Here is a 15,421-nt window from a genome sequence, read left to right as displayed (position 1 = left end):
AAAAAAAAAGAAAAAAAAAAAGAAAGAAATCATGACCGGTCCTTTCTTTCGGAGGAAAACTACAGTTAACACCAGTCAGATATTTGGAGTAACTATCATGGAGTAATTGATTTTTTTTTTTTATCAAATCTAACCTGTCTTTTTTCTGGCTAGTGTTAGTTATTGCCTGTTAACAAAAATGAAGTTAGCAACTCAATTTAGCTACAATTACCACCTAACTTGTGTCTGTAACTTATGGATACATTTGGAAATGCGAGTTGGCTAGCCTCCTAAATTACTTGACCAGCCAATGTTGATTTTAGCCATCAGTAAATTACATAAATGGCGCAAAGCAAAACGTAATAAATAACACTTGTTTTCTGTGGCATACAGTACATAAAGTAGTACAATGTCTTACTGTTGTAGTCCATGCAAGTTTGCACACAGTGTGTTAAGCTTAAGTTACATATAAACTTGAGTTCAATAAAAAAAGCAAGCGATGGTGCTTGATTGGACATGGATGGTTTAAACCCAGGTTACAGAGAGCTCACTTAAGTTTGCCCCTGCATTGCCAGTGCCTTAAAAGCATGTTGATTGTATTTGCTACCTAACAGAACATTTGATGTCTTTATTTTTTAAGTCTTTTTAATGTACAAAGTACATAGTCTAACTCTCAACAACCATTACAACCTTTTACATTCAGCAAATATGTGCACCTTGTTCCTTCTGTGATCATGCTGTGTGAGTCTTGTGACAGATTAGAAAACATTCCTCTACAGCACCACAAGTAGTCAAACAATCAACACTGTATCTGCAATTACTTGCAAATTATTTTAAAGCTTGTAAATTTTAGTCACAAGGAGCATAGCAATGTAAAAGTTATTAGCAGAGAATCATAAATAATATTAAAGGAAAAACTACTTAAGAAACAACCTATTTTGTTGATAAAAATCCACTTTAACATGGGTGCTTTGGGAAGGTTTGTGTGATTTTCAATTAAATAAAAATAAAAGATGAAGTGGTGCAAGTCGCCTTGAACTGGCTACAATATTCAAATGAAATCATTTTAGGATAAGCACCACATCTCAGCAGTTTACAGAGATGTGTGTAGCAAAAGAAAGTCACTTACTGAGCATTTGTTCACATTGTTGTCATCCCTTTCTTCATAGTAGAAGTAAACAAAGGGGATCCACAGGAAGACACAGATTAGTATGATGGAGTAAAGAGCTGTTTGGAAAAAGGAGAAATGAATTCAAGAATTAAAAATCACAAATTTTGAGATTTACACTGACAAAAGTGAACATCACAGACTGTCAAACCTGCTCTATCATGACACAGCAGTACAGTGCATTAAAAAGAAAACGTATTGTGCTGACCTTCCATTAACATGTTAAAGGTCATGTGAAGTACACATATGAAAATATATTTTGACCCTAAGGACATGTGCATTACTTTTTTAACCCTATTCAGGATATTAAGGTACCACAATATAACAAATTATATAGAAACCCCAAAAGTTTTATTTCTAATACTCCCAAAAATACAGGAACTTTTCTTTCTATTAAACTGGTATGTACATAATGTACTAGGTGCACATTATAATCTGGTGCCACCAGCAGTTAAGTCTCTACTGCTGCAACAGGGGGCTGAGAAAGGTGGAACCTGCAAGTTATTGCTAATGAAAAATTAACATGTATATCACAACTGCTATGAAGAAATAACCAAAACAAATAAACAAATAAATAAGCCTCATTCAGAAAAGTGGAAAGACAGAAAGAGGGAGTGAAAGAGATCACATAAGCAAATGTGGTGATGGACAAACTCCAGAACTAACCTTTGATATTCAAACTGGCTTAAAGAGAAATGAAATTTATGTTCAGATATATATAAACTAACTATATAAAGACTAGGTCAAGCAAAATAAATGCATAAATAATAACAATATTTCATATAATAATATTTCATTTCAGATATATATTTCATATATATCTTATCTTATCTTATCTTATCTTATAAAAATAATGAGGCCACATCACAATGAAAATAAATTAGCATACTGAAAAAAAATATGGCTTTTACTTTTTAGGTCTCGTTAAAGTAGTGCTTTTAATGCTCAAGGTATTTGTAACTGCTTATCTTTATAAAATATTTGGCCACGGGGTCAAAATTTAACAAACAATGTTTCTAGTTTCTTTTTCCTTTTCTTTCCAGTAACTTGTAGTGTGGAACAGGCTCACACCTCTTAAGCTGTGTTAACCAGCAAGCACTATTTAAACACTGTCTTAACTATGGTTGTTAAAAATAAACTGTATGCAGACAGTTCATCTGCAAGAGAAACAAACGGTTATGCAAGATAAAAGCAGATCATAGTGTGAGCGGAAAAACATCAGATCTCAGCATCTCATCTGCAATGGAAGAAAGAATTTGCTAGTATGCACCATGTTTGTTGACAAGTCAGTCATCCACATTTTATTGATTTGCATATGGAGACTGGATTCGATGCAAGCACAATCAAGATAATGAGAACTGATTTTAATACAAGATGTTGAAAATTGAAAAAAGAAATAGAACTGATATCACTAATCAGTATCCATACAATGTTTTCTCATACAAATCATATGTTTATGTGTAAATGGGGTCAATAACAACTGTCAGCTAGTAAACCTGTATCATTAGTATTCTTTAAACAGCCTGAACATGTAAGGAACTGTTGTTTACACACTTTGAGCGTGTTAAACTCAGTAATCTATGAATGGTGCTCTTTCTGCTCAGAATATGATCCAGAACACTAAACAATTGATTCAATTAAAGGAGGAATATGTTCTCCCTTGGTTGTTGCTGTGACTATTAGACTGAGTACCTTTTACAAAGCAGATAATAACAATTTCCTCTTGAATGTTGACAACACTAATATAAGAGAAACCTATCAGCTTGAGAAAAATTGCTTTATTCAATAGAGCTTGTGACCTTCTACATGAGGTGTCCTGTCCTTAGAGAAAGGGCTTTGACATTCTCTGATCCAAGCCTTTTTGTTTGTTTCTTCCTATATAACTTTTCTGAGAGAAAAGACCAACACTCAAATGCATTAGGAATTCATAAAGGGGAGGGTGCGGCAAAAAACACTTAAACAGAGAGATGCTATTCCAAGCTGGTAGCTTTTTTTTCCTGCAGCAAATGGATGTCGATGCAGACAGACCAGATAACCTCAAAATAACTCATAGAAAAGCATGTCGCAACAGTGTGCTCAGCAGCATGGTTACCGTTTCCCAGAAACACCTTGAGGTGATAATGTGAATCATTAGCACAAGATGCAACAAAAAAGAAAGGTGCTAGAATAAACAGCTTACCAAGACCGTATCCACTGTACTTTCCCGTGAAAACAGCCCCTTTAATACTGTGCGTGATTTTTATGAGTTAAACTTGAATTTAAAGTTCTCAAAATAAAATAAAAATAATAACAAAAGGTAACATTTGAAACCTTTAATGGATTTGAGGTTCAGGTATATGAAAGACTAAATAAATGCCCTAAGCAATACCCCGGACCTCAGAATGAGAAACTACACAACTGTAAATGTGACTGTTGGATGTAAACTAATAGAAGCTGAGTAAAACTAAAATTGAAAACTCCTAACAAGCACTTAATCCATAAAATCAGCAGTACACTTCAACTCCAATGGGCATGTGGAAAACTACTGTTCCATATCAGTCAAGAAGGTATGACCCTAAGCGAGTGCAAACATGTCCCTTTGTGAAATGAACAATATTCCACAAAAGGCTCTCTGTGCTGCAGACAAATGAATGCCATTGTTACAGAGGTTTGGTTTTTCCCAGCTGTGATTCTGACAGGGCATTACTTTCAATAAACACATGCTCATTGCTCCACTAAGGTATCCATTTACACTCATTTACAGCTAAACAAACGGAGTTCAGAATGATGCCAGGAGCCCATAAATGCAAGCCATGCACAGTATGCAGCCACTGGCATATGCTTGCAGGTTAAAGCAGTGAGCAAAATTAATCATAACACCATGAATATTAACACAATGAAGGAATAGGTCATACTGCATTGCAATGAATCATCCATTACTCTTCATGCAGATCTTGGGAAGAAGACCTGACCAGGGAAAGTTTTGCATATTTATCCCTGTGAAAGGGAGCATGTATAAATGTCCTTAAACCTTTACACAATTCTTGTGCTGGCAGTGGATCCATCATGTTCTGTGGGTAGCAGGGCTGCACTTTCCCTGGATCAGCTTTTCTGAGGCATCCCACAGATATCCACCAGAATGAGGTATGGGGAGTCAGCACCAAGAGACCTTTGTCACATTCCTTGAGTTGTTTTTGAGCAGTTTTTGAGGAGCAGTGGAGTTCACTGCCTTGCTAAGAGAGATGACTATCATCGGGTATGGGTTTGTCCCAAAACAATGTTTTGGTGGGTGGTACATGTCAAAGTAAGAGCTACAGGAGTGCCAACACGCAAGGTTTTGAGGCAGAGCATTTCAGTGTAACAAGATGATTGTCGTTATTCACTTCACCAGTCAGTGGTTCCAGTATACACTCCCGTTTACTCAGTGATCAAAAACAACAGTACTTATAAATTTGCTCTGTGAGGCTTAATGATAACCACGTCCTCACATGACAGTGGCTATCCACTGAGCATTAGCACCTCTTGTTCCTTGATGTAATACAGTAATACATGTTGTAAAAATACAACATGTATTACTGATCATGTGAAAATTCAATACCATGGGTGATATCTCATAGAAAACCTTCCTTACTTGCATGTCAACACTGAAACTATCAACACTGAAGACACAGAGGATTTCAGATATTTATTTAAAACAAAACAGAATTTGCACACGAGCTACATGAATATCAGGAGAATTGCACTGACTCATATTTCTTAAAGGTATATCAGTAACAAGTTTGCTGTGACTGGCATGTGTCTGGGACTTTCACATGCAGCAGTCTACTGCTGTTATACATGCGGACTTAGCCTCTGGCAACCAGATTTCAATATTTGGTGACTGGCTCAAGAGATACAGACGGTTGTTGGAGAGTCACAGGTACCACCCATGGCTCCTCTAGTCTGCCTGTTGAAGTGTCCTTGGGCAAGATACTGAACCCTAAAGTTTAACAACTGATCATTTCAAGTGCTATATAAGTACCATTTAGCAATATTTAAAGTCCACTAAAGCAACAAGCAGCAACTTAAGACAGACACTCTGGAAACCTCCAAGTTATTCTACAGGTTTCAGTTCTTTATGTTGAATATGTAGGATTTGCATAGGCCTCTCATATTTTCACAGAAACCCCAGCTTTTTCCAGCTGGCAGCAGACCTCATTACACACACACACTTTGAGGAAAGAGGGTAATGTGAAACTGAATGCATACGAAAAAAGGGACTGGCTGCATTCACACTAAATTTTCATCAGCTCTGTCCTCAAGGTACTTCAGATCAGCACCATCAGTACCTTGCGTAAGGACACTTTGGCGTGTGGATTGAAGAAGCCGGGGGTTCATACCACTAGCGCTCGAATTAGCTGATGACCCCTTTTACCTCTTCTATTGTATACGAATCAAGGTGAGGCTAAGTGTTCACTTAAAATCTGTGTCAGTATTTTGAACTGGGAAAAAGGGAGCAGAAAAGCTGCTACCTGGGTTGTTTCTTGTCCTTGTGTGACTATGTTTCAATTGTCAAAGGCCCCTCTGTATCACATAAAACTGCCAAAATAAAACTACAATTTGTCAGTGTTTTCAGAAATGCTCTTAAAAAAAGCATTAGGCTACCACTTTACAATAAAATTCACTCTGCACATGTGGGTGGACCAAAAAAAAAAAAAAAAAAATCACAGAGAAAAAAAAGAAACTTATTGTTAGTGTATTTGCAAGAGGACTCCTTCCTCGCTAGTTTCTCTTCCACAAATGGCATTAAAAAAAAAAGGCAGGGAGAAAGCCAATGATTTATTTAAAGGGCCCAGGGGTATTTTGCCCTGTTGCTTAAGGGTCTTATGCACCACTGCTTTGAAGTACTGAGCAGTCCAAGGAAATGTATAAATGGACAGAGGAAGGAGATTGAAAGGCTAAGCTTTCAAACTTAGGGTTCATCAAAGATCACAAAAAGGTATTTGGGCTCTAAAAGGAAGTGGTTGTTTCTGTTGCAGACGTTCTTCCCCTTTGTCGACTTAAAAGGTACACTGAATGTAATAGTACACCGTGTAGACTTTGTGAGCAACTGCAGAGTTTAATAAGTAGTGGTTCAATCTTGATTCTGGCATTACAGATGTATTCTGATATAGCTGTTACCTTTTCATCACTGCTGTTCAGGTTTTTGCTCAAAGTGCCCCCTGTGCAATACTCTATACTCGCGCATTTACTCTGAGATCGAATATAAAATGAAACATTTGCTTGAGCAAAAGCTTAACATGAACACACAGATAAATTTTAAAAATGGTTTGAAGTAACCTGTAAATGCCACAATGGCAAATGCTCCCACTGATTCTGTACAATTATGTTGATTCCTAAAAAAACAAAAAAAAAGAGAAAACATTCATGTGAAAAGGTTTATCAGAAAGAAAGAAAGAAAGAAAGAAAGAAAGAAAGAAAGAAAGAAAGAAAGAAAGAAAGAAAGAAAGAAAGAAAGAAAGAAAGAAAGAAAGAAAGAAAGAAAGAAAGAAAGAAAGAAAGAAAGAAAGAAAAGGCTACAACAGAATTTTCCAACCCTATAATTGCAATTCTATGACTACCCTATGTTTGTAAAACTCTTAAGGCTGATTATAAAGTAAAATGTGGCTGCAGAGAAGCATGTCCATAGAAAATGCACTTTAAAAATAATAATAATAAAACAGCAGAAATGAACCAAATGACAGCTATGTAAAGCCATCAAATTATTTTAAAGATCAAATAAATAAAACACGGGGAGTTCTTCAAATCACTGGACATGCACATACTTATTAACTGTGACCACCAATGAATATAAAACAGTCTACTTCAGAGAAAAACATGCATCACCAGTACAAATAGAAATCTCTGTCAACCCTGTAATTATACTATTTGTGAAGAGACAAATGGACAGTGCTATCAAATGTTGCCTTAAGGAAAATTCATCTTTAAAAGTTACACTTGAAAGGAAGCTGTCCACACAATAAACATGGAGCTAGGTCTCCACCTACTGGCAAATAATAAAGTGATGGCCGTTATAAATAAATAAATAAAAACCAAATCTGTCTAGTTCTACATAAACACCGATAACAAAATGCACTATGTAGCTAAAATTAGATTCAGCGTATTTTCACTTTCAGTCTCATGCTGCAGCCTTCAGCAAAGTATGACTTTGCTAAGACGCAGCACAGTCCTCTCATGCCGTCATCTTCACAAGCACCTAGTCACAGTAGACATTTTATCACATAATGATGCATCATGAATCCCTTCTGAGTTAAAAAAAAAAAAAAAAGGAGGTAGAAAGGTAGAGCTGACTGGAGAGCTAATCTGTAAAAATCTCACATCATATGACCAACAGTCATCTTATGTTTGGTACAGCAGAAAGCAGCAGAACAACAAGTACAATCAACTGAGGAACATGTCAGTGTGACAGGTTAATATTCTGCACCGCTGAGCTCATAATTCAATTCCAATATTCAAAATGTGCTACGATTGAACAAAACGTTGCTCCAAACGAACAGAACCCATTATCAATCTAAACTCCAAGGCTGGGACTTTTGTATTCCAGGCAGTTTTACAAGTATACATCCTTCCATATCAGCAGCCAAAGGTTACAAGCACAGCATATACTTACACAGCTCTGACCACATGTGCACATGCTTGAAGCAAACAGCAAATTCCTTCAAGCTTCTTCCCTACCCCTCTTCTGACTTTAACGTCTATGGCTTTTCAGCTGAATAACATTATGCACATAAAAAAGCCTCTCTTTTGCTCTTTGAATGACATAAGAGCATATAATGCCTACTTAACACACAATATAAAACATGTAGTAACCTATAAAACTGTGTGGAATGAGCATCACAATATGAAGTGCTACATAAAACCCAGCAATTTTAGCTGCCACTCAAAGCAATTACAGAAATTGTGACTTAAGATTTCCTCTCAAAGGCTCCAACCAGATGTACTAAACCAATTATTAAGCCAACTATATGTGCTTTTGCTTTAATTTGGGAAACACATCTTGAGTGTAACTACTGTACCATGAACATGGTTTCCAGGCAGTTTGGCCATTAAATGAATTAAATTACTGACAAGACACAGCCCTGCATTGAAGACTAAGCCTAATGAATTATTCATATTTCTAAATCTCTATAAAGCAAGGTTTCATTTAGGGGGATGTCTAATCCAAACTATAGATAGCAAAAGAAAAAAGTCATCCTTATGTATGAAATCATAAGTTTATGTTTAGAGCACAATATATTATGGCCTGAATGCTGAGGGGCAGTGCTGTGGTCTGTGCCTTTTTTGGATTTTGGAGGGAGGGTGTCATTATGCCAGAGGAAGTGGTTTCTTTGAGGGGACTGCCTGGGCATGGAGACAGCTTGTCGTCCTTGCATTTGGCATTTTTTAACAGACGGTATACAACAGTGTTGCTGACAGCCACTTTAAGCTAGCATCTGTTAGAAAACACACGATCTAGAGACTTTGGCATGACTGAATTTGCTATCAACAAGGACAACTTGTGTTATCCTTTAATATAACGACCATGAAGACATTTCTGAGGCACCAACAGTTTTAAGCTTGTAATTTATCAGTCAAAAAGTCTGGATGTTGTCCATGATTTACAACCACATACAAATACTGTGTTACGAACTTGCATTTCATGTGTTTGTTTTGTGCAGTTAATGTATCTGTTTATGTTAATTCAGCTGTGCCAGGGCCCTGCTCCGATTGGTGCGTGGATATACAGCCCGACGTGACTGGTTCCAGCTGGAGGACCCACCCATTAAAAGGAGGCCGGAGTGCCGCAGCGGGAGAGGTTCTCGCATCTCTCCTCATGACCCAGCAGTATACCTGTGGCAGCCGCTGGCTGCACTGCTGTTTTGGAAGTTGTGGAAGTGGAGTGGTTAGGGGTGAGCTGCTGTTGATCACCAGTTTTCTCCTGTTTTGAATTAGTTAAGGAGGTCAGACTGTCTTTATTTTTGACTTTGTTTTGGTAAGGTCAGGAGTGCGAGATTTGTGTAGATTTGTTTTTGTTATTTTGGCCTTGGCTCACCCTAAAGCGTTGATGCTCCTGCTTTCGTCTTGTAATCGGAAGGTTGCCGGTTCGAGCCCCGGCTTGGACAGTCTCGGTCGCTGTGTCCTTGGGCAAGACACTTCACCCGTTGCCTACTGGTAGTGGTCAGAGGGCCCAGTGGCGCCAGTGTCTGGCAGCCTCACCTCTGTCAGTGCGCCCCAGGGTGGCTGTGGCCACACCTGGTGCTTGACTGCCATCACCAGTGTGTGAATGTGTGTGTGAATGGGTGAATGACTGAATGTGTAAAGCGCTTTGGGGTCCATAGGGACTAGTAAAGCGGGGGGGGGTGCCTCACTCATGTTATTGCCTGGCCCTAGACGGGTCGTAGCAACTGGAATTGCAGAGTCATCCTTGGAGACTAGACCTGCCCTTTCTCATAGCAAAGGAATCAAACAGGATTAGTCCAAGATGCTCAAAAAAACCTCCTAATGATGCAACCCAGTGTCAAACAAAGCCAAAAACAAAGTGTCAATAAATACAAGCTAAGTGTGACAACTACAACAAGCAAATCAAATAAATCTTGGTGAACAAAGAAGTGGAAAGAAGTACTGTTGAATAATCAGCCATCAAGCTATCTGCAGATTTTGTAGGTTTTGGATTAATACACAGAATGCAAGAAAAAATCCCCCAAAATATAATAATTATTATTATAATTATTTTATTTTTTTTTAAACAAACAGGCTCTCATTTGTGCCATCCTTAATGTCAATTCCACTATGAATATAGTAACCCCAAAGTCTAAAATGTATTGGTACATAATATTGAAAAGATTTAGAGTATCCAGAGAAGTGTCTGCAAAGACTTCTCTTCAAAAGTAATATTAAATATCTGTGAGGCCCTCAGGTGGAACTGCATTAAAAATCCACTTTTGAAATTAATACCAGAAAGTAGAGTTTCGCTGCATTCATAACTGCAATTTAAATCTCTGCCATGAAAAAAGCCATAGCTAAGAAATCAAAAAAAATTACATCTCCGCTCATAAAAAGCAATAAACTAAAAATAATTTAAATCCGGTTGCTATCCCCTTCAAAGTTTTTTCATTGTGCACCACTTAGAGCACTCCTGCCACGTTTGAGTCAATTCCTGGAGGTTCTCATCACTTTCATGTACCTCAAACTTAAAATCAGACATCAACTTCTGTATCAAACTTAGTCAGCCTTCATTCTAAGAATTATCAGTGTAGATTAGATTTGGTCTCTGTCCAAGAGGACAGTACTCTTCCATGGACAAGTGTCCAGTGACCAAGCCATCAAGTGAGAAGGATGCTTGGCTACATTCACACAGATGTGCACTGTGACTTTATCCCCCACTGTCACACTACAAATGTGGAGTACTGTAAAGTCATTATGCATCTAAGAGAGAGCTTCTGACCCTCTGAACTTTATCTCATTTAAGATGAACTGCAGCAAAGTAGAACACAGTCCTACTGTTGGATGACTAAAGCTTTAAGCTTTTTTTTTTTTTTTTTTTTTTTAAATCATGGACACTTAGTCTTCTCTGCCAGAGATGAGAGACACTAATCCAGCTAGTTATTCAGGCACATTTCAAAAGACAGCAAAGGACACATGGAATGGGTCACTTGCAGAACTGTGAAGGCATCATTAATGCTAAATGATCAAGTTTTGGAGGAACATATATCACCAGATAATGTCTTTATCAAGGAAGGCCTTCTAGCTAGAAGGCTCCCAGCTAGCTAGAAACCTAAAACTACATCCTGCTGCTATTAAAACATCAAGTCCTGGTGCTAAAATGCCTCTGAAAATATACAACACATTATGCAACAAAAAAAAATATCACACATCAGGTGTTGTTTAGCTGAAATACTGTCAAGCAGCAATTGGAAAATCAATTGCTTTTGAAGACTGTAGTAAAAGTATATGTATGCATCACATCCTTATCATTGAAATGGTCCATATGGTCATGTGACTTCATCACAGACTGACCGGTTTTGTAAACCTGTTTAACAACTTGTCAATTCCTGCCATTTTACATGAAGAGTTGGTAACCAAAAGGCAGAAACCTGTATGACCAACTCAGCAAGCAGCATATTTGATACATTATGAACTTGGTCCCAGTGAAACAAAAAAAACACATTCTCTACAACACACAAAATAAGGCACATTAAAGTATTACAAACATATGCTATTAAAGTAAATACTATGACATTACACAAGTATGTAAATTTACGAAATAAATTACCTAATTTTCAACTCTTACGTTGTTAAAAATCCCAGGGTTGTGGAACCAAATGATTGGAAAGGCACTTTATTTGTAACAGTAAATTCAATTTGTTTATTGCTACAAAGGACAAACCTAAGTGGAGTGCTATTTAACAGATACGACTTTCTTTAATGACCAAAACTGGCATATTGCCCAGAAACACAATAAATGTTTGATAGATCTGATTTACAGAATAATCATGTAAAACTGTTTTCGTTCTTCAACATAACCCTGTGACAAAAACTCAAATTTGAATTCAACCGAATTTGTGATGAAAAGCTGGTCTTTAAAAAGGCCAGATGATGCTTTAGAAACAGTTAGCTATTGTTTGGGCTTTAAATATATCCTCAAGTCACAGCCTGACTAAAGCAGCTTCAGAGCAGGTAAGCTCTGCAGTCGAAGTTACTACAGAGAGATGCCCTGTGTGAAAATGAGTCACCAGTGTGGGAAACAAAGAGCCTATGTGATTTCCAGAGTTAGACTGCTAACCCTCTAGGACTGCTGCATAGATGAGACAGGCCCCAGGTGTTATCAAAATTGAACTGGCACCTCATTCAAATCAAAGCAGAGATAAGATCAAAATAATGACGTAACACACTTATAATCATGTAAGAAAAGTAAATAACTCAAAAGCAAACATTGAAAACAACGCAAACTTAACCGCTGTGCAGTTAATAATCCTTTTATAATTTAAGTGTTTACTATATTTTATTTTCACATAATGACATAAATGTCAACAATTTTCATTGTCTGAGTTTATTACCCACATAAACTATGAAAAAAAATATACTTACTGTAATATCCATACAACACAGTATCTTCAATTTGCCCTCTTGTCTCATTGTTTGCTGCCCATTCCTGCCATGAGAAAGCCAATTATGAATATTAATTTTAACATTTGTAACAAGGCTGATTCATGACTCACGTATAACAATAAATGAAAAAAGTTTGCAATAATAGTTCTCAAAAAATGTATTTAGAATGACAGCTTAAATAAATACCATAAAACTTAAGCTTGAGACAAAAGAAAAAATATTGCAGTGATGAATGATTTAGCAGCTTACAATCACACAAAGCAACAAATTACCTAATGTTCAAACAAAAATACTATTAAACACACTGAACATATTACACATCTTGATGTAGATGTACACCTACTGACCACTTTATCCAACTGCTAATCAACTGTTCATTAACAAAAATACCCCATTAGCCAATTGCATGAAAGCCACTTTAGCCATGCAGTCATGGGGAAGACAAACGGCTAAAGTTTAAACTGAGCATCAGAATGGGCAAGAAAGGGGATTTAAGTGATTTTTAACTGGTGCTGATCTACAACAATCTCACACAGTTTATACAGAATGACGAGAAAAAGAGCAAATATCCAGTGAGCAGAAGGGAAAATGTTGCCTGGTCTGAGTCTCGATTTCCCAACTCACTGATGTGCAGACAACAAACCCGCAACTGTGCGATGCTATCGTGTTAATATGAAACTAAAATCTTTGAGGAATGTTTCTAATAACTTTCTGAATCTGTGCCCAAAGGACTCATGGTAGCTCTGAAGGCAAAACAAGTTCTAATCCTGCACTAGCAACATATACCTAATAAATTGTCTGGCGACTTTATTCAAATGCAACAATAAGACAAAAAAAATCCAACTGAGAAATGCATTTAGATTTTAGGTTGAAGAACAAAATACTAACCTTATAAGTACCATTGGGATACTTCATGAAAGAAACAAGGAATATGTCCACTGGTAGAAGTGCAGACGTGATCAAAGCAATAGCCAGAGCACATATTGCAGTGATAGTTGAAATAACTTCACTCTCCCGCCGACTTTGAAATTTCCGAATGTAGATCCAACAGAACACGAGAATTACCTTAAAAACAAAAAAACAAAACAAAAAAAACCCAGTAATTCAAATAAATCAAAGGTTTAATAATGTCGTCACGAGGAACACTTAAAATAAATAATAGGGCAGCAAAAACACTTTTGGCTTACAGAGCTCTATTACATGTAAAGGCAAAAGAAAACAGAAGTAAATTCAATCAACTAAATGCTTGAACAAGGTGGCATTTGCATTTAATTTGCAAAATGTCAACAGGGTTTATAAAAATCAAACTGAAGCAAACAAGCAACACACTAGAGGTTGGAAATCAGTAAAATTATGCTGCATAATACAATAACCTTGCAACAAAGTCTACCTTTGTAGTGTTATATATCCTTGAAATGTAAAACACACCACTTATAACACAAAAACAAAACAACTGAAATCTAAGTATTAAAACAACAAGTAGGGCATTATGTAACTTTAAAAGCCTGACTGCAGGTGCTCTGGAGGAGCTGATCCGATTATATCATACTCCCTTCTCAGAGTGACAGGCAATAACACAAAGTCTTCATTTCGTAAGAAGCAAAATAAACAGACTTACTAGAAAGGTGATACGAGTGGTACACTTTTTAAAAGATTGTTTAAATTAAGTAATAACATACACGTATTATCATGCTGTTCAACGTTTAAAGGGGAAAAAACGAACAGGAGAGAAATTGACATTGTAATGGGAGAGAAGCTCATTAGACAAAAAAGCAATAAATGGGCTCCAAAATGACAAGGTCATATTCCAGGCACATGTCTTTAAGAGGTGAGGACACTGCAAACACTTGCCCCTTCAGCTTAGGGCTGCCATTCGCAGACAGGATCAATTAAAGGCCCACAGCTTTACGCCTCCGGCTGCTTGCTCTGCCAGGTAATGGCGAAAGGCTCTGCATCCAAATAAGACCCATTGAGAGGTCTGAAATAAAAGGGTTGCTTAGTACTGGGCAGAAAAACAGAGCAATTTATTGGCATCCAGCCATTCTTCTGGAGGACTTGTAATTTAGCCATGTGATGTGGGTATGAATGACATTTGGGATAATGAGGGCTAAAATGGGCTGCAGATTATCAAGCTGAACAATTTTAAGACATTCATTTAAGTAGCCCACTACAGAAGTCTCAATTTATGTCTTGCTAGGGGGGGGGGGGGGGAGAAAACTACATAGTTGTCTTTGGTTAAGGTTGGTTAATGTAGTTTTTCCACTTTCAGCACTTATTTATTTGTAATAAAAACAGTGCGTTTAAAAACAAGGAGACACTTTACAGTACAGCTGGGTGGTTTTATACAGGAAAGATCTAACCGTGGATGTTACATTTTTATGAAATTAAGTAACAATACCAGATTCCTATTCTCCACAAAGTGGTGTTTAACAATTCCAATGTTACTAACAGTACGCAACACCAAAATATTCTAAACAGTTCACTGAAAGCCTCTTATAGGGCGACAGCCTGTAAGTGTGTCACGGCTAATGTTAGCTAAAACCAATCCAAAGACAGTGCTGGCGTTAATGCGCTGTAGCCATGTTGCGCCGATTAACACCGATGTTAAAGCAACGAATTTGCCTACTAGCACAACTCGGGCTAACCGTTTACCGCTCCACTACTTTATAAAGCGACTACGTAATGTCGTGCTTCCTTACCAACAGTATAACGGTGAAAATAGACCACCCGAGCACAGACTCTGTTAGCAACGACTGAGCCGCCATCTTCACTTCCTGCAATAACAAACCCACGTGCTCCTGTTAACGTCACCACGGTGGAGAGACGGGCAGCTGACCGTGACGTCTCCGCAGGAAGCGCGTTCAAGCGTCAATGCTGAACTGATAATCGTAGATTTTTATCGTGATGTGCAGAATTTAAGTATGTGTGATAAAATACAACACGTCTAGTCTAGTCTGCTTCTTGACTAGAAGCAACACAAAACACCCAGTGAGTAAATGAATATTTATGCTCCAGGTATAATCTGTATAGTTTTGTAAAACTCCCATCAGCAGGGGAAAAAGTATTCAACAAGAAAAATATTGCCTTTAACTTTAAAAAGACTGAATGTTCAACTAAATGTTCTTTTAACTGAATTTCTGGCATTTTGTTATTGCTGCTATTTATGGC

At 37.3% G+C, this 15,421-nt stretch overlaps 1 protein-coding gene across 1 annotated transcript in view; it reads right to left on the bottom strand.

Annotated features, from left to right (window-relative positions):
- Positions 1-15,078, bottom strand: part of lmbrd1 (LMBR1 domain containing 1) — a 47,314-nt gene extending 32,236 nt beyond the window's left edge. The window contains exons 1-4 of the mRNA XM_026189524.1: positions 14,953-15,078; positions 13,142-13,318; positions 12,233-12,296; positions 1,109-1,206 (exon numbers count right to left, since the gene is read on the bottom strand). Of these exons, the coding sequence (XP_026045309.1) occupies positions 1,109-1,206; positions 12,233-12,296; positions 13,142-13,318; positions 14,953-15,018 (405 nt within the window). The 5' untranslated portion in view covers positions 15,019-15,078. The remainder of the gene's footprint in view (positions 1-1,108; positions 1,207-12,232; positions 12,297-13,141; positions 13,319-14,952) is intronic.
- Between the last annotated feature and the right edge of the window lie 343 nt (positions 15,079-15,421).

Source organism: Astatotilapia calliptera, chromosome 13 (genome assembly GCF_900246225.1).
Source record: "Astatotilapia calliptera chromosome 13, fAstCal1.2, whole genome shotgun sequence".
NCBI classification, from domain to species: domain Eukaryota; kingdom Metazoa; phylum Chordata; class Actinopteri; order Cichliformes; family Cichlidae; genus Astatotilapia; species Astatotilapia calliptera.
The sequence above is the reverse complement of the archived record's forward strand: the minus strand, read 5'-3'. Positions and strand labels throughout refer to the sequence as shown.